Here is a 19,990-nt window from a genome sequence, read left to right as displayed (position 1 = left end):
GTTTTCCATGGTACTGTTTAAATGTCAGCAGGACATATTGGAAAGAAGTGACCAGCTGCAAATCATATAGAACCTAAAGTAAAGAAAGGTAGTTAGTCTGAAGTCAGGCAGAAGGCAGGGTAGACTAACTGAGCCAAGGACAGTACTTCGAAGTCCTTCTACTGAACCCACTAAATCACATTTCCTCTCAGAATACTTCCTTCATTTCAAAGAAACAGAGTTTCCAAGTGAAGCTTTTACCATGAAGAGACAATAAAAATGTGACCATGCCTGAAATATGTTCAAAGTAATCAATAATGCAACCATTATGATACAGCAATTGCATACTGAGTAACTGTTATATTTTAAAGGATAGCAAGTAATCATTCCAAACAGATTTACCATATCTTCTATGGGTTGTAAAACGTTGACTTTGCAAAAAAAGTTATTTTATATAATTGAAATCACAGTAAAATGGCATTACTATAAAAACTTTCTGTGTACTGTATGTGATGTTTTTCATATGTGGAATGCTAATTAAATCTATTTCTGGTGAATTACAATATACAAATGCGAACACTCAGCTAAAAGTTTCAGCTGTGGCAGTACAGTACACAAAACAAGGCAGTGTAATGTATTTTATGAAATGTTTTTTTCTACAAAAGGCTCAATACAGTTAAAAGGAAAAATCATAGCCTGGTTTAGATGTATTGTACAACTAATCAGAGTGCCCATAAGTGATTTTAATGGCTTAGTACTTGGCTCTAAAACACCATTTTTAATAGCATTTATAAAAAATAATATTATGAAGCACAATTTTGAAAAGCATTGAGTTAAAGATGGAAGTTCAATATATTACACATGCCTTGCTCCTATTAACAACAAAGGGAATTTCCATTAATGTTAATAGGAAAGATTTCCTAAGTTTTAGGTGTCTAAATATGCAGATAGTTATAGGTTATCGTATTTATTCATTTGATGCTGGGATTTTTCTTTGTACAAAGGAAAAGGAAAAAGTGGCATTCCAAAGGCCAATCTGAGCCTAGATGGCCAACCAGGCTTACACAATTAAAACCTAGAAATTTCTGAAACCAGCAGCACACAAGGCAGTTGATGCAACTGGTTGCTTTTGACTCCTTAGGCCAACTGGGTCAACTGCTGGTTGTCTTTGGCATACATCTACAATGAGCCTAGAACTCAAGCCTTGAGAGCTCTAGCAAGATACCTGAACTGTTCTGCCACACTGCCACTCTTAGGTCTGCAAAAGATACAAACACAAACTGGCCCTTCCTTTTTAAGTTCATCATCATGCTATAATTCTATCATTTGAACACCCTTTCTTCTGACTACTTATGTCCTTGGAAGCATTTTCCCATACAGAAAACTGAATTCAGACCATGATATAAGGGTGAACACAGCAATAGATCTAGGTGTTGCTAAATGACAAGGCCTTTTTTTGAGCAGTGCTGAACATTCAGAATTCCACATGTTTATCATGACTGTGGATGCTCAGCAACTTTCAGAAGGAAAAAAGCACATGTACATCTGTGTTTGTAATGAATCCATTGCTAAACATACAACTAGACAATATTGTCAATATGGAGGCTTGAACCTAGGTATTTCAGCAGCAAAGAGTACATTAAATGGTTAAATCAGCGCATTTCATATACTCTCCAGGATCAGAAACTAGGAGTAAGATATAAATACATGCTGACCTACATATTGTAGGTAATTTTCCGCATGAATGGTTTTAGTGTATGCAGTAGGTGAATGCACAATCTTTCTCTATGTATGTCTACTTCCACTTTTTCTCATAATCTGAAAAACAGATCCTTGCATTTTAATGGTCTCCAAAAGAGAAACAGGATGGAATATGTTGAGGGAGACGCAAAAAACACAGGTGTGTTTAAGGGAGAGAAACAATGGAATGGCTCTGACAGGTGAGAGTTGGGCAGAAAGACGGTGGAGTGAGCTAGAAAGGAAAAGCATCTGGGTGAAGAGGGAGGGAAAGAAGGTGAATGAAAGGGCAATCAGAAGTTGAGTGAATGAGAAAATTTGGAATGAATTTCAGGGACAGAGCAAGAGTGGAAGAGACTGAATGAGGGAACAACTAAATGGAGAAGGTCAGTAAAGGGCAGAATGGAGGGTCTGGACTCACAAGAACTATAATAGTTCTCACTCAGCATGACATTTTACTACAAAATGAACACAATATTAAGAAAGGCTAAGGTTTGTTGAGACCAAACATCCCTGTGAGATCTCATCTATCTGGATTAGAGTGCAGTGTTACTGGTGTTTTCACTGGAATACTATATGTCCCCCTTCAAGATAAGAATATTTCAAGTCAGAAGAAAAAAATTATCAACTGGTATAGTAAATGACTGTGCCTGTGCTACAAAAATACATCTGTTTTAGCTATTTCTTGAGAACTTTGTAGGTGCTAACAATGAACACATCCATACTGGCATAACTTGTCACTCAAGGATCATTGCTTTTACTATTAATCATCTTCCCACAAAAGCTTCTGTTTGGTTGACTTCCTATATTCAAGTTAATAAGAATGAAATCACAATGAAAGGTCTGAGAGAGAAGGAAGAATAGATTTACACCTTACAGACTAACTAAATCAGAGATGTATAGCATGAGTTTTTCTAAGCAGAGGGCTTATTTCATCAGATACAATGAAAGGAATGAAAAGAAGAGCAAAGGAAAATGAAAAATGATGAACTAAGGTCTAATGATAAAGAAAAAAAAGTTAGAGATCTTATGACATGGAGGAAAAAATTCTCAGCAAAAGACCCTTAAGGCTACAGGTGTTCAAAACTAGAATCTAAGACACATAAGTAATAAAACTAGTGTTGGTGTTGTTCCTCTCACCAAGACATTTTCAGTGATTTTATTAGTGACTATATTAAAAGTCATCAATTAGTGACAGGCTTCTTCACAGATGCAAACTTTATAGCGGTTTGTACCTGCTACTTCTTGACACCCCCTCTGCCACCGCTTTGTCTGTTACCACAAATAAATGATAAATTACAAATAAACTTGCAATTTATTTCTAAATAAAACAAATAAGGGGAAACACCTTGAATCTATAAACAATAAAAGTAATAGCTGTATCTGAACTTTTGCAGGGTTGCAATCAGATTAGTGTTGGATTGTGTGTCTGTTTGGATGATATTATCTTCTCTTGGCCTAGGCCTAGGTCACTGCCCTCATTTTAATGGTTGTTTCAGATGACTAAATAATAAATCTTACCATGTTGCTGTTACTCAGGTCTATAAATGAAACAATATATTATTATTATCTATATAAAACGTTATCAGCTATTGCCTATCGCTAATATGCAATAGCCCAAGGGTTGGCTATTAAGGGTTGACAACTCATCCCTGCTGCGGATGAAGGGGAGGGAAAATGTCCTTTCAACATTAAGTTTTCTCCCATTACCTCACAGTATAAATCAGCCTCCATTGTGGCTTTAAAATAAAACAGAAACAATTTCAAGCAAGCTGACATAATGGTGGTCAGAGCTAGAGGCTAGGTACTCCATCCTGAATAGCAGTAGTAAGAGTTCCCCAAAACTAACATAACCAAGACATGTATTATTTAATAAATTTTGAGCTAGCTGACTTTGCTGAGTTCAACAAGACATTATCTGTAGGCTTCTAGCCTCACAAAGAATACATATTACCATGTTTCTGCATGTGTGTCTTATGGCTGCAGTTTTAATGGCCCTTCTCTTTCTCTTTTGGTCTGTCTGGATCCATATCTTGTGCCATGAGTTAAGCTTGCCTGTCCTGATGCAGTACTACTATTCTCTAGCATTCTATCTCAACTATGCTTACGTTCAGACCCCTGGTAGATGTTACACTTAAGACATGATTAATCATTTTATCATGTTTTAAGTAGCAACTGGGCCATGTATTCATGCAATTAATGGTGTGATTAAACAGGGAATAAGCCACAAAGTTACTACACAAAGTACGTGTTATAACTTTGTGGCTGGTTTCCATTATACCTTAAACTGAATGTGTAGCCAGCACCAACCAGCTGACCAGCGTTCCCAGCCACAGGACTGCATTGGAATGAAGAGCTTCTGTGTGGTCCCACAACCTGGAGCTCCAATCAGCTGGCAGGTGCTCCCAGTCTCAGGAGCTCACAGAAACACTTCAAGACTCCCCCTACCCCTGCAATGACTTGTGATTGGGATTTGATCCCCTATTCCCCAATCACATCTCTGACCAAGGATGTGTGGCATGACAGGAAGTGCAATTGCTGGGATTGCACCTTTAACTGCACCTTTAACATTGCACATTTAACTGAAGATCTGCCAGCCTTCTAACAGTAATCTGTTTAGCACTTGTGGTTCTCCCTTTTGGGAGTCTGTGATCAGAGATGAATATAAGATCTTATTATGTGTGACACTGTGAGCCACACAAATGTTGATCATCTTAGTGCTAGCTTGTAGTCACACCTTCAACTAGAGTAGTACATCTGTGGGTTGTGGCCACACCTTAATGGAATAGAAGTTGGGTTATGCAGATCAAGAGATAATCTTGTCCATGAAGCGGTATAACTTTGAGTTGCATAAAAAGTGCTTTAAGCCACTTAAAGTTATTAACATGCATACAATCCATGGGTTAAGAGCCTCAGGAGCCACCCCTAATTAACATGCAACAAGGTCCCTAATAGCCAGATAACCTGCTTAAACCAAAGTATTGTTCAGTCTTAACACAAGAACAGATAATTTTGTGTAAAGGAAAAACCTATTATCTTCAGACACTCCAAGAGGTATTTGTAATGCTATTAGTAGTTCCCCAATCACAGTCTCAAAGTTACTCTCAGGAGGCAGACACAGAAATGTTTTAACTAGACAGGGCGGCTTCAAATCTTCTGTTTCCTAGCCTCAACTCTGTACAAAGAAGCAAATTTCATATCCTGGCTGTATCTTCAGACATAATAAGCTCAGATCTTGTCTTTTAACAACCTTCTTCCAAGACTGGAAGAAGGCCAATGTGGTGCCTATCTTCAAGAAAGGGAGGAAAGTGGATCCGGCTAACTATAGGCCCATCAGCCTGACTTCTATCTTGGGGAAGATCTTAGAAAAGTTTATTAAAGATCCCATCCTTAATGGACTGGCCAACGTCAACATCTTAAGGGATAGCCAGCACGGGTTTGTTGCGGGTAGGTCTTGCTTGACCAATCTCATTTCCTTCTACGACCAGGTGACCTATCACCTGGACAAGGGAGAAGAGATTGATGTCATATATCTTGACTTCAAAAAAGCCTTCGATCTGGTGTCCCATGATCACCTCTTGGAGAAACTGGCCAATTGTCACCTTGGGTCCTCCACGATCCACTGGCTGGAAAATTGGCTCCGTGGTCGGACCCAGAGGGTAGTAATTGATGGAAGTCACTCATCGTGGTGTCCTGTGACCAGTGGGGTCCCCCAAGGCTCTGTCCTGGTACCCATACTGTTCAACATCTTCATTAATGATATGGACACTGGAGTAGAAGCGGACTGGCCAAGTTCGCCGATGACACCAAACTTTGGGGCAAAGCATCCAAACCAGAAGACAGACGGGTGATCCAGGCTGACCTGGACAGGCTCAGCAAGTGGGCGGATGAGAATCTGATGGTGTTCAACGCCGATAAATGCAAGGTTCTCCACCTTGGGAAAAAAAAAACCGCAGCATCCTTATAGGCTCGGCAGTGCTATGTTGGCAAGCACTATGGAAGAAAGAGACTTGGGGGTCATCATTGACCACAAGATGAACGTGAGCCTGCAATGCAATGCGGCGGCTAGTAAAGCGACCAAAACGCTGGCTTGCATCCATAGATGCTTCTCAAGCAAATCCCGGAATGTCATTCTCCCCCTGTACTCGGCCTTAGTGAGGCTGCAGCTGGAGTACTGCGTCCAGTTTTGGGCTCCACAATTCAAAAAGGATGTGGAGGAGCTTGAGAGAGTCCAGAGAAGAGCCACGCACATGATCAGAGGTCAGGGAAGCAGACCCTACGATGACAGGCTGAGAGCCCTGGGGCTCTTTAGCCTGAAAAAGCGCAGGCTCAGGGGTGATCTGATGGCCACCTACAAGTTTATCAGGGGTGACTACCAGTATCTGGGGGAACGTTTGTTCACCAGAGCACCCCAAGGAATGACGAGGTCGAATGGTCACAAACTACTTCAAAATCGTTTCAGGCTGGACATAAGGAAGAATTTCTTTACTGTCCGAGCCCCCAAGGTCTGGAACAGCCTGCCACCAGAGGTTGTTCAAGCACCTTCATTGAACACCTTCAAGATGAAACTGGATGCTTATCTTGCTGGGTTCCTATGACCCCAGCTGACTTCCTGCCCTTTGGGCGGGGAGCTGGACTCGATGATCTTCCGAGGTCCCTTCTAGCCCTAATGTCTATGAAATCTATGAAATCAAAATGTGTACGCAGGAAGGTTTATCACAAGCCGTTGTGTTTCACTTCCTCCTTGTTTTTCTTACAAGACTTCCTGTTACACTAAACCAATGTATGCATACCTTAAATATCCCAATAACCAAGTCACATACAGTATTCATAAATTCTTGCAGAATAGTATCATGCCTGTCATAAACTGGATTCTTGCTTATAGTAATAAGAAGTTTTACAAATCTAGCTTTTCTTCTACCCACTCAGAACACTTTTGTTTTGAGAAGAGCTGAAACAGAAACAAAAGACATTTTTCTAAGAGGAAGAAATGCAGTTATTTTGTTTCATTTGAGACCAAAAGAACCAATCTTGTTTTCAACCAAAAAGACACAAACCATTTCAGTTCTTGCTGGCTTTGTGGCTTTTTTCCCCCCACTCACACAGTCCTTATTCCATCACACAGTACATAGGTTAAGTGGAATAGGGGATTAGTTTCTCCAGTCTCCAGCTCCTTCTGTGAGTGACTGTTCTTTGAGAAAAAATTAGCTACCACCACTTTAGAATAAAGTAACTGGTTGATAACATCTTTCATTTGTGCCTGTTCCACACAGTGATCACGTTGGGATTAAATTCATTCTATTTGAGAACTTGGGCTCTGCACTGGAGGAGTAAAGGAAGTGAACTTTAACATCTCTGACCTAGGGTCAGAATGCAAGTGTGACACACAGCTTTTCTGAGTTATCTTATTTGCAGTCACTGCATTGTCTAAAACAAAAACTTTCACCCTTCTGTACTTCATGTTGCTAAATGGAAGAAGGGCCAAACTTTTCCCATTGTTTTGTTTAACTGAAAACAGCTGTTTGCCAGAATAAGTTACCTAAATAGCAGCTGCTATACAATGTCACCACTCAAACTACAACTTCTGTCAATGCTTACCCAAGGAAAGTGACTCATTATATACACACAAAGAAAACCCAGTGAATATTGATAGGTACAAAGGGCATGGGGGTTGCATGTCTTCTGATGCCTTGATTGTTATTGTAGCATTTGCTGTTTGATAGAGGAGTTAAAACCAGGAGGTGCTAAGACCACATATGCAGATGAGCATTGAACTGCATTCAGTTTCCCCATTTGTCAATACTTAAAAAGGATAATGCAGGTGTCATTCATTTTAAAATTTTACCTTGGTCTCAACAATCTATCTTGTAATCTTGGACAATAAATTGAATTTTATAGCAAAATGAGATATTTAAAAGCTCACCCACTTAAGAACAGAGAAAAGAGACATGTAGCTTCTGAAGAATGGGTTAAAACCCAGTTCTAGAAGCACTAGGTCTACATGAGAATATACACAAGAATGATATTTCCATAGACTTTTTATAGTATCTGTTATGCTTCACTCAAACACCACTGTGATTAGATGACAATGTGTTTTGAAAAGGCTGATTTAGATAACTGTAATCATCGCTGCTTTCTACTTCCATTGGGAAATATTGAGGACCCTGTTACAGCCAATATAGAAACACTGAAGTCTAGTAACCCAGCATTAGAATGGGAGCATAGACAAAGAATACACTATAACTGAAATGAAGACAAAAGACCCATCATCTGAAACGGTGCACTCGGAGAGGAAAGAAGAGGTAGTAGTATCCCTGTAACTCTGACAGTGAGTGATTGAAGCATCTAGACTGCAAAGTCACCAGACCTGGCAGCACACTTTAAAACACACAAGGCACCTTTACAAAATGCTACCCCTCAAGCTGAATCAACACCGTTATGCTGCAATGGTAACTAGCCCATACCCTCAGTACCTCAGACACAGCTACATTGGTTCTAGTTGCATGGGTAGTGCATGGGGAAAGCATGGACATGATGATTGAGTCCATGCTTTCCCCATGAGATACCCTTCCAAACAGTGCTGCTGTTGGGTATGCTAGGTTCATGGTTCAGACATGGTCATGTTTGATTTTATTTTAAGTTAGTTTATAATTTATGAAAAAGTGTCATTGGATCCAACAAAAACTGTGGCAAGTCCTTAAAAAACACTTATCTTAAACATCCCTTGTGGCCAAAGTGAAGGGCATGGCCCCTCTCATTCTGCATTCATACAATACCTAAAAGAATGGTTTTCTGATTTCATTTGGCCATTTAGTACTCCGGTAATACAGTAACAAATAGCCACTATAACATATTCCTGACTTGTACTAATATCTGGTAAGTCATTTTCCTCTTTTACCAACAGGATTTACCTATATCATTGTTCTATTCTCTTACATGGAAAAATACCAAGCAAGTGAAATCTATGCCACAAAGTAACACACACTAGTACTGTTAAAAGAAAAAACAAAAAACAAAACAAAACAAAAAAAACCCTATGTAAAAATATAATCTCTTCAGCCTGGGGTTTAATCTGATAAAATGTCATTTTCTGACCGATACACAATTTCCACTGATAGTTTTGAACAACAAGGAACCTTGCAGGATTGAGGCCTCAAAATGAAAGTGTAAACAACCAACCATTTTAACATTTCATAATAGAAAGCATTATTTTAAACCCACTATCTTGCAATATACTTTCTAAAACAACATGCTTTGTTTATCCTACCTGTGACTGTGGATGAGTGCATTGAAAGCCAATCCGTCAGACCAGCTACTGGTGAAATTGATAACATTGACCTGTGGGTAACTATGAGTTGATTGGCGGACCCAGCTTAGTAAGATCTTTTCACTGTTTGTCTGCTGCAACCCAGCCATGATGTTTTTCATTACATCTTTGACCTGCATTAGGAAACAGAATTTCACCCGAGGTTGAATTTATTTATTAAAAGCAAACTCTATTTCTGGAACAAATAGTAAAAAAAATAATGGTCTCTCATAAGTAAATTGACATCACTGTGTAAAAGTAGCAATGATGCAATCATTGTTAAAACACCCAGTTTTGGCTTGTCTGTTTATACTGGTATATGTAGAATATTCACTGGTACAAGGATGCAAAAGGCTCATTTGTAAGTGCACTTATGAGGGAGTTCATTTAAAGAAAATCTTTTTTTCCTTTCATATTTTCTTTCCTACAGCAAATATTTCCTTGATTAACAGGACAAGCAAGGCTATGATTAGTTAACTAGCAGGAGTACTTTCCTCTCTTGGTTCCTATTAATGCTGTTTGTTACAGGCTGGCATTAACATTAATGAGTGTTAAATGTCCCTGAAAAGTAAAAAATTGATCATTATTCTAGAAGATAAAGGTATACTTATGAAAATACATAGGTATTCATATAGACTGAAACAAGGTGGGGCAAAACTGTATTGTAGAGGCTTTCTTTCTTAGTTCTTTTTACTTAATTAATTATGAAAAGTTAATCATTTAAAGTGATTGGATACCCAGTTCTTTTTCAGTTATTTCACTATGATGACAATTATTAGTTTCTCAAAGGACAATAGTTTAATAGATTTTCAAGCCTAGAAAATGATATATTTCCTATCCATATGTATTACAATAAAAACAATCTTATACACTTCTGTTTAGGAATTTCTGAAAGTATGTGTCTTTACAGTCTCGTCTGTTTCTTTTCTTTTTTAACTACATTCCCTGTCTATTTATTTTATGTTTCGTAATCAGCATACAATATTCACTAAGATAAAAAACTACATAGAAAAACTGAAAGTTTATAATTAGCCCAATTAACTATGTATTGTTTCATTTATAACACAACACCAGCACTGTACTCCCACAAATGTCAACTGAAGAATAATATTTAGAAGTGAGGTAATTAGTGTGCCCAACCAACCTGGTGGCAGGACGAGCCTGGCTGGACTCTGAGGCAGCAAAATTGTAAGAAATGTGAAATAGTTAGCATTTTTTAAATATGCCCACTAATTTATCCATCTACATACAAATATAAGTAGATAGGCATTTTAATACAATTCTATGGAAAAATAGCTTTTTAGGCGAAGAATAATAGAATAGTATTAGAAATCTGAAAAGTACTACATTGCCTTTAAAATTACTTTTTCCAAGTTAATTGTAACTATTAAGATGTTATTTGAAATTTTAAAAATGAAAATTCTATGTGCTGCTATTCTCTAATATCATTTTTGCAACTGATGTTATGCCATTCCTGTTTTCATAACTTTAGGATGAATGTTACCCAGAGTATTATGTGGGATCTAGTCTGCCCAAAACCACCACAGATTTTAGGCTTTCTCTGCACATAGCTTTGCACAAATTTAAATCAACTAGTTTAGATACACTTGGGCAATCCCCTGCACAGATATCTATCAGTGTCCAGCGGGTTATCTAATTCTACACAAATCAAACAAACAAGACAAGACATATTCAAACCTATACTGACACTCAAAATTGCATCAGTTTTATCCAAGGGATAGAAGATCATACCTTCAGTTAAATAAGTGCAGCTGCGTGCACTGCTTAGACTGGGAAAACACTTAGCACACTGTAACTCTTGTTGCACTTAGAAAATGTCCAAAGTGCAGCTTGTGACCAGCTCTGAGTTGCTTAAGTGTAGGATCAGTTTTATTACTTCCTTCGAGTGTGTAAGTGCCCTTACCCCCCGTTATAGGAATGGGATGCACCTTTGGGAATGTGTAGATGCCCCTTCTGATAATGTGGTTAGTTGCATCTCCACAGCAAGTAAGGGAATCACTATGCTTTATTTAGGTCAATCAAAGCCAGTTACAAGCTGTGTTGTGGTCATCTGCAAGGTGAAGCAGAATTCTCCCACTGGTATTTACTTCACCATAAGAGAAGAAATGTTGCAAAGATACCCACAAGAGAAAAAATATGTAAGAGGATTGGGAGACAGACTGTTAACTCAGTGAATGAGTTCAGTTTGATGGCTGCTGATTAAAAAAAGATTAACAGTAATATTATGAGATGTGAGGCTAGGTTGTAACTTTGGAAATCTTATTACTTGTTGCTTAACAAAATGCATCCATATGTTTTAGGGTGTCATTATGCTAATACACCACAAGATTCATAATGAATCAGGCATGCTGTTGATCTGGGCACTATGGAAAAATGTGAGCTTTGATGTCGCTGTATAGACTTAAGGAGAAAATGCATCCCTTCTGAAGTCTATGGCAAAGCTCCTACTGAGTTGTGCACAGGAAGGATTTCACTTAATGGTAGGGTGACCATATGTTCCAGATTGGACAGGACAGTCCCAGATCTCATGGACATTAGAGGAAATAGAAGCAAAAGTCCCAGATTCGAGGGAATTCATCCGCACATATGGCTTCTGAGTCAGGAGCCAGGCACCTGTAGGTGGGTTTGCGCAAATCTGGGACTTTTGTTCCAATTTTCTCCAGAGAACCCAGCCAATGGGCTACTCCTTGGTCCAGACCCTGCTAGGCTGCAATAGAGTCAGGGGAGGGGTGCGCATGGGGAGCCATAGGGTTGTGGCTGTGTGTGCACATGTGTGCATATGTGTATGTGTGTATGTGCTGCACTGTCATGCCCAGCCCCACTCCTGGAAGATGTAGGGTTGTGGGGTGGGGCGGGGTGGGGATGTCTTGTGTGTGTGCGCACGTGCACATTGCACTATCCTGTTCTGTCCAGCCCAGTTCCTGGGAGCCTCAGCATTGGGGCTGTGTATGTGGATGCATCATGCTGTTCTGCCCAGCCCAGCCCTGCTCCTGGGATTTGCAGGGTCAGAGATGTGTGTGTGTGTGTGTGCGCGCGTGTGCGCGTGTGTGTGCGCACGCACATACACGTGCGCATGCGCATGCAAACACTCTCCCCCCCCACACACCATCCCGGATTTCCCTCAAATTATTATGGTTACCCTGCTAAATGGAATCCATGCAACTCAGGATATTCATGACCTTTCTTCCCCTCTGACAAAAGTTGCTTTTCAGAGTGAAAAAAAACACCATTTTAAGTCACTTTTATTAACCCTAGAATAAAATCACTGGACTTTTATGTAATACTTATTTTTTATGCAATGAAACCTTGATGACAAAGTTAAATAATCTTTGAAATCCTTGGGTCATATTCTTTGTTGGCATCTCAGATATTCATTTGTGTCAATATAAAATGAAACTACGGTATTAGAACTAAAGAATTTTACCCTCGCTTTGCATTGACTTAAAAAGATATACAATGTACAAGGCAGCAGGAAATTGGGGCCACTGTTTTGTGCAGTTTAAATTGATTCATATATTTCCTTGGATCTTTTTTAGTGTCTGTCTTTGTTCTCCTTTAGCATGTGCATTTAGTGGGTGTTAATTCTGAAGAATAACAGAATTAGTCAAGTTGCAAAATCTGTGAGAATGAATTGTTCAAAACTAACTCTCTTGTTTTGTTGTTTGAGATGATTAATATGCTTATATATAGTAGTTTGGGGTCATCGTTCTTTGGGGATTTTATCAAAGCAAGCTTCATGTGCTGCTTTTCATTTATGGGTGGAGATTCATCTTTGAGTACTTCTAATAACTGGAACTATTTGAAACTTACATATACAAAACAGGTACTAGCAAGATGTGCTGAGCTTTCAACTGAAAGCAGAAACCAGGAATTTAATGATGATGGATTCACCACATTTTTACCTCAAATTCTGTTTTATTATACAATTTTTTGTTTACATTCAGAATTATGCAAACATCCATCTTTACCATAATCACCACCATTTAAAAGGTTCTGATTTCCTGTTAAAATATATGCTGTTTTGATTTAGAGGTTTTTAAGAGTTGGGTAGACAAAGCAGGGGGTTGGACTAGATGACTTTGTGAGGTCCCTTCCAGCCCTAATGTTCTATGATTCTAAATCAGGAAGGCCAAAGTGCAATTGGAGTTGCAGTTAGCAAGAGATTTGAAGGGTAAAAAGAAGGGTTTCTACAAGTATGTCACCAACAACAGGAAGAGCAGACATGTGGGTCTCTTACCAAATGGGGGACACACCCTAGTGACAGATGATGTTGAAAAGGATGTATTACTCAATGCCTTTTTATGTCAGTCTTCACAGGCAAGGAGAGCTCCCATATTATTGCACCTGGCAGCACAGTTTGGGGAGAAGGTGAGCAGCCAACAGTGGCAAAAGAAAGCTTAGGGACTACTTAGAAAAGCTGGACACATACAAGTATACAGGGCTGGATGTAATGCACCTGAGAGTGCTGAGGAAGTTGGTCCATGTGACTGCAGAGTTGTTGGCCATTATCTTTGAAAACTCATGGCAATCAGGGGAAATCCTAGATTAGTGGAGAAAGGCAGATACAGTGCTCATCTTTAAGAAAGGGAAGAAGGAAGATTTGGAGAATTGCAGACTAGTCAGCCTCACCTCAGTCCCCAGAAAAATCATGAAGCAGGTCCTCAAGGAATCCATCTCTAAGCACTTAGAGGAGAAGGTAATTAGGAACAGTCAGCATGGACTCACCAAGGGCAAGTCATGCCAGACCAACCTGATTGCTTTCCTTAATGAGATGACTGGTTCTGTGGGTGGAGGGAGATCAGTGAACATGATATACATTGACTTCAGAAAGGCTTCTGATACAATCTCTCCCAACATTCCTGCAAGAAAGCTAAGGAAGTATGGCTTAAATAAAAGGACTGTAAAGTGGACATAAAACTAGCTGGATCACTGGGCACGAAGGGTAGTAATCAATGGATCAATGTCTGGTTGGCAGTCAGTATTCAAGTGAAGTGCCCTAGGGGTTGGTCCTGGGACTGGTTTTGTTTAATATCTTCATCAATGACTGGGAACATGGGATGGAGTGTGCTCTTAGGAAGTTTGCAGATGACAACAAGCTGGGAGGAGTAGTAGATATGCTGAAGGGTAGGTTTAGGATTCAGAGAGACCATGATAAATTGCAGGACTGGACTAAAAAAATCTTATGAGGCTCAATAAGGAGAAGTGCAAAGACCTGAACTTAGGACAGAACAATCGCACGTACTGCTACAGGTTGGGGACCGAATGGCTAAACAGCAGCTCTGCAAGAGGATTACAGTGGACAATAGGCTGAAGATGAGCCAACAGTGTGCCCTTGTTGTGAAGAAGGCTAACCGCATACTGGGCTGCATTAGTAGGAACATTGCCAGCGGATCAAGAGAAGTGATTCTCCCCCTCTATTCAGCACTGGTGAGGCCACATCTGCACTATCCAGTTTTGGGCTCCCCACTACACGAAGATTTTGGACAAATTGGAGACAGCCCAGCGGAGGGCAATGAAAATGGTTAGGAGGCTGGGGCACGTGACTTTTGAGGAAAGGCTGAGGGAACCAGTCTTATTTAGTTGGCAGAAGAAAAGACTAAGGGAGGCTTTAATAACAGCCTTCAGCTGCCTGAAGGGTAATTCCAAAGAGGATAGAGTTCAACTGTTCTCATAGTGGCAGATGACAGAACAAGGAGCAATGGTCTCAAGTTTCAGCAAGGGAAGTTTAGGTTAGATATTAGGAAGAATTTTCTCACCAGGAGGGTAGTAAAATACTGGAACAGGTTACCCAAAGTGCTGGTGGAATCTCCATCCTTGGAGGTTTTTAAGATCTGGCTAGACCTAGCCTTGGCTGGGATGGTATAGTTAGGGGTGGTCCTGTTACAAGAAAGGGGTTGGATGAGATCAGTGTTTCTCAACCCATGAGTCATGACTCAGAAGTGGGTCACAAGGATATATGAAAGGACACTGAACTAACTTTAAAAATGGATCAACAAACTTTTAAAATGGATCCTTCTTTAAAGAAGAAAAATGTGGGAAACCATGGCTTTTCCCTTGCAGGCTGGCAGAGTTCTAGCCATACTGGGAGGCTGGGGCTGAGGTGGGTGCTGTGGGTCAGGAGCGAGGGGCACTGGATCAGGACTGACCATTGATGTTTACAAAATGGGTCTTGGTACAAAAAAAGGTTGAGAACCACTGGACTAGGTGACCTCTGAGATCCCTTCCAATCCTAATTTTCTATGATTCTATGACAGAAAGTTGGTCCAAGGTATCCCAAAAGAAATAATTCCTTTGAAATATGGAATTAAGAGTCTTAGTTCTCTTTCTCCAAACTTAAACTTACACAGCAAAATGCAAACAGATAAGTATGTAACCATAAAGACAAACAAGTCTTCTAGTGAATTAGCATTATGTAAAGTGATTATATATCATGGATAAACAAAGATGAGTGTTAATAGAAAAACAAAGGAAAAGAAGGCCGGCTGTCAGTAAAGCACTATTTACCAGGATTCAAGAAAAAAAAGTTCTATACCAAACCTCTAAAGGCATTAGAGTTAAGAATAGTAATGAAAAACAAGCCAGAAATTATCTGTGATAGTGGTAAAAGGAAGATTTTTTTTCTTTTCTATTCCTGAATAAGCTTTTTATAGAAATTAGCCAAAGGCTATCTTTGAGCCATTCTAACTGAAACAAATAGCATATACCTAGGACAATCTGGATTCAGTCCAGAACAGTTCTTTTGAGACAATGATTGATGATTTCCTTCTCTTGATGGCTGGAGGGTAGACATCCTGTCTCTTCCTCCTCTCTGCAGCATCCAGTCAACCATAAGATGCTGCAGTCCTGTCTGAGGGAAGTGGCAGGTGTTCAGGGTAATGGACTGAAAATGGTTTGTGTTTTTCCTGGAGGGGTCTACCCAACAAGTAATGATGGGAAACTTCATATCCATCACTAATCTCCTCATTAGTGGCATCCCACAAGGATCAATCCTCTCTTCAGTCCTAAATGGTATTTCTATGAAACCATATGTCAGCTGAGCTCAGACATGAATTCAGAACACAACAGTATCTGTGTTGTGCCAGGGTTGACAGTAGTTTTGTGAAGAGTTTAGATTATGGATTGTATAAAATGGTTTGGATAGAGATGATCCTACCTCAGGCAGGGGCGGGGGTTGGACTAGATGACCTCCAGAGGTCCCTTATAGCCCTATTTCTCCATAATTTCTTTAAGAACAAGTAAATGACAGTGTTCTACAGTGCACATGACAATACTACCACCAGAATGGCTTAGGACTGAGGCTGAGACCAGCTTGTAAATAAAAGCAGCTGCTGGAACTAAACTGAAGCAAGAAAGAGGTGATCTTAGAAAGCACTCTGAAGAGTTGGCAGCCACAGACATCTCTTTGCTTTGAAGATACACCCCCCACAACCATAGCATTTAAAATATACTTTAGATTTCATAAAGTGATTTGTTGGTCAGTTTTATTTTCACCTTGTAACTGAATATAGGTGAAATTTGTTTAAAAGGTCAAGTGATATATTCAGATCAAAATCAGAAGTCTCTTTTGCGTACAGCTGAAAAGAAAGATTCAGACCATACAACACTAAACAAAATAGTATACAATACAGCATAAGAGTGCAATCTGATAGAAAATGTTAGCAATAATCTGGAGAGGAAGATAAATAAGGAAGTAATAGAGACCATATGAGATACTGAGAGAAATCAGATTTTTACATGAAACTGAGGACAGGAAGGAACTCTTAAAGAAAAGAAAAGAAAAGAAAAGAAAAGAAAACTTATGTATTCTATAAAAACCTAGCCAATATTTTGAGAGCTGGCTCATTATATACCTTATTTCCTCTATCTGTTCTTTTCCCCCAGTTCATATAGAAATACTTGTTTGAATTTTCTCATGTTGGTTCTGACTTGCTATCAGAGAATCAAAGGTTCTACAGGAGTGGGCGTGTGTGATAAGGAACTTATTTAATCAGTAGTTTATGGTACATCTGCCAAGCATTCCCCCCTCTGCAGTTCCTTTTAGGCTCCACCCCACAAATTGCAAATAAAAAAATTAACAAATTAAAAGAAATAGAGGGAACAGATATCCTGTACAAATATAGTCTATATGCAGACAGTTTGGGGAGTCCTAGATCTCTAACTGGGCTTTTCTTTAGCAGCAATCTGCCAAATATCCAGCTGCTAAAGAAATAGTTACAGAAATAATCTGCTGTAAGCAAATTTTGGTATGGAGGGAAACAGGTCTACTCTCAGTCCATTACAATGTACCTGCACTCCAGCCTTCTTTTCTTTCTTAAATGATTAACAAGCTTTTCCACCCCTACTCCCATAAAAAAAATAACACAATAGTTATATATATATATATATATTTCAAAACAAAGAATTAGGAACACTCTCAATCACTGCTAAACCTAAATGTAAGTCACCTCAAGACCTAAAAAACCCTGCAGAAATGGACAAGAATATTCTTCAAAGCTGTTACCAGACTAGCCTGCTTCGCCAGGGCCAACCCTTAAAGGCACACAAGTTGTCTTCTATAGCCTTAGACTCCAAGACAGCTGGTATATATACAAAGGAGAACAGACCAAATTCAAATCTGACTTTACTCAAGTTTTTCTTTTCCAGCAGAACTGTGCATTCTAGTTGGCCTTTTTCCCAACCTTTCTTTTTATCCTAACATCTGTCATTAGACAAGACATTGGAACAAAAAGTAGGATATTTGGCCGATAAATTGCTGTCCTTACTTCCTGAGAGGAACTTGAAGAGAACCTTTGACCATCAAGGTCCTGTACTCTCCTTTCAGTTAGGTGTGAACAAGATTATCTAAAGCTGAGAATTTATATTTAAACACGCATACACATGCACACACATACACACAAGGATCACACCATAGCTATTGGGGGTGTATGAAGTGGGCCCTATTTGATTTGGATTTGGCCAAAATCAGGGACAGTGATTCGATTCATTGATTTGGATCACTGTCCCTGATTTGATTTGGCCAAATCTGAATCTGAAGATTCGATGCTGATTTGGAGAATCAGCAATTCGGTCATAGACACAGCTTTAAATGTTTTTTTCTACATACCTTGAGGTACCAGCATGGCTTGTGAATGCTGCAATGCTGGGCCAGATGGAGCATCTCACAAGTGCGGGGGGGAGGGGCCTCCACGAGTTCAGCAATGAACCCAGAAGTGGACTGGAAGTACTTCTAGTCTACTTCCAGGTCCACCAGGGAGCACATGCCCCGCCCCCTCCAAACCTAGGAGGCACCAGTAGCTACGCTAGGTGGGAATGTGGGGGGAAGGGTTTCCCAGCATGCTCCCCACCAGACCCAGAAGTGGACCAGAAGTGCTTCTGGTTCACTTCCAGGTCTGCTGCCAGGCATGCTCGGGAGCCCGCTGAGCTCCTGTGGGATGCTCCATGTGCCCCAGCATTGCTGTGTTCACAAATTGCCTAATACCTATGTAGCAAAACCCACAGTTTTTCTTTTTGCTTTTCTTTTAAAATGCATTCCCTCCCCTTCCCCAACCATTTCTGACTTTTTTTCTCCCTCTCTATTCCCTATAGATAAGTATAAGTGAGCTAAGACATAGGAAAAGTTTCAAAATTTTAATTTGGTAGCAGTTGTATTTGTTTTGTTTTTCCTCCTTTATATTGTATAATTATTATGTTTATATTGATTTTTACTGTTCTATATTACTGTTTTACTGATCCTATATGATTTAGGCCTACATAGGTAAGTTAGCATAAGTCATGTTAAGTTTCCATTTTGAGTTTGTCAAGCCTCCATCTTCTCCCCATGCCCTGCTGTGTAACTTGTGACTCAAACCTACCCCTCCTATGTAACTTGGTTCCTGAATGAATGGGGATGAATGAGGGTGCTTGAGAGACAATGGCAGTAGGTCTTAAAATAGCTCCCTTTGAATGATCGAACCATCAACACCAATACCTGGACCAATGACCCAGCCCTTGGAACCACCCTCCGCATTCAAGAAACAAAAGATGAGGCAACCCACCATTGTGCCAAGGCTGCACATGCTCAGTAAGAACACCTGGAGCCCTCTGGAACAGGACTGACCTTGCCTGGACAGGCCTTCCCATTGGAGATCATAGGTAGTCTGCCCCATAAAAACGGGTAGTGAAGACTGACTCCTTGGGATGCTCTCCCCATCTGGACCAGCACCATGCCACACCACCTATCCACCCAGAGGCCCTGCTGGCGACCTCCCTTTGGACAACACCTCCTGGACGAAGACCCCTTTCCACCCTGGATAGGTAGCTATCGCCCCTCACCCCCTCTTCAACCAAGGACTTGGACTCTGCTTCTCTTCCCTACCTGGGCTCCAGCCCTTCCGCTGAGTCTCTTTCTCCTGCTGCCATTGTGAGTGCTTGTGGGGGGGGGGGGGGAGCGGGACACCAATAACTTAATGGACCAATGGACCATGGGGGAGAAAAATATGTTGCATTTTATGTGATGACGCACCATACCATCTGCATCCCACTTTTCAAAATCCTAGATCTGCCCATCAGCCCTTCTGCAATTATGTTCTTTCATGTTTCCTTTTATCTCCTTTTTCACCCTCAACATAAAGAAGGGTATAGGTACTGAAAGATCACATGCACATACCCAATTCCTCTCTACATTGTGCCAGATAATGACTGTCACGTGTATATACCTATGTACCACGAAAGACTGCTGAAAATAAGACAAGACTGAAAGACATGAAAATGAATTAAACAATAACTAATAGTAAAGCCTCTCTCTAATAAAGCTCAAAAGAGGATTGAAACGATATGAGAATTTGAACAAAAGGATGTTTATATCTGCCTGCTGTGTGTATTAACTGAAACATGGTATTTCAAGCATTAATGGTAGAAGTGATGCAACTAGTCTTTCCCTATACATATACTCCAGTGCTCACAATCTCA

The 19,990-nt window shown here is 40.0% G+C and overlaps 1 protein-coding gene across 10 annotated transcripts in view; it reads right to left on the bottom strand.

Moving 5' to 3' along the window:
* The window catches only part of DMD (dystrophin), a 2,172,325-nt gene that overhangs the window by 1,509,827 nt on the left and 642,508 nt on the right, over positions 1-19,990 (bottom strand). For all 10 annotated transcript variants that reach the window (XM_059720821.1, XM_059720816.1, XM_059720817.1 and 7 more), the window contains one exon: positions 8,984-9,156. In XM_059720821.1, coding sequence (XP_059576804.1) covers positions 8,984-9,156 — 173 coding nt within the window. The remainder of the gene's footprint in view (positions 1-8,983; positions 9,157-19,990) is intronic.

The sequence above is a fragment of the Alligator mississippiensis genome, chromosome 1 (genome assembly GCF_030867095.1).
Source record: "Alligator mississippiensis isolate rAllMis1 chromosome 1, rAllMis1, whole genome shotgun sequence".
Classification (NCBI taxonomy): Eukaryota; Metazoa; Chordata; order Crocodylia; family Alligatoridae; genus Alligator; species Alligator mississippiensis.
The sequence above is the reverse complement of the archived record's forward strand: the minus strand, read 5'-3'. Positions and strand labels throughout refer to the sequence as shown.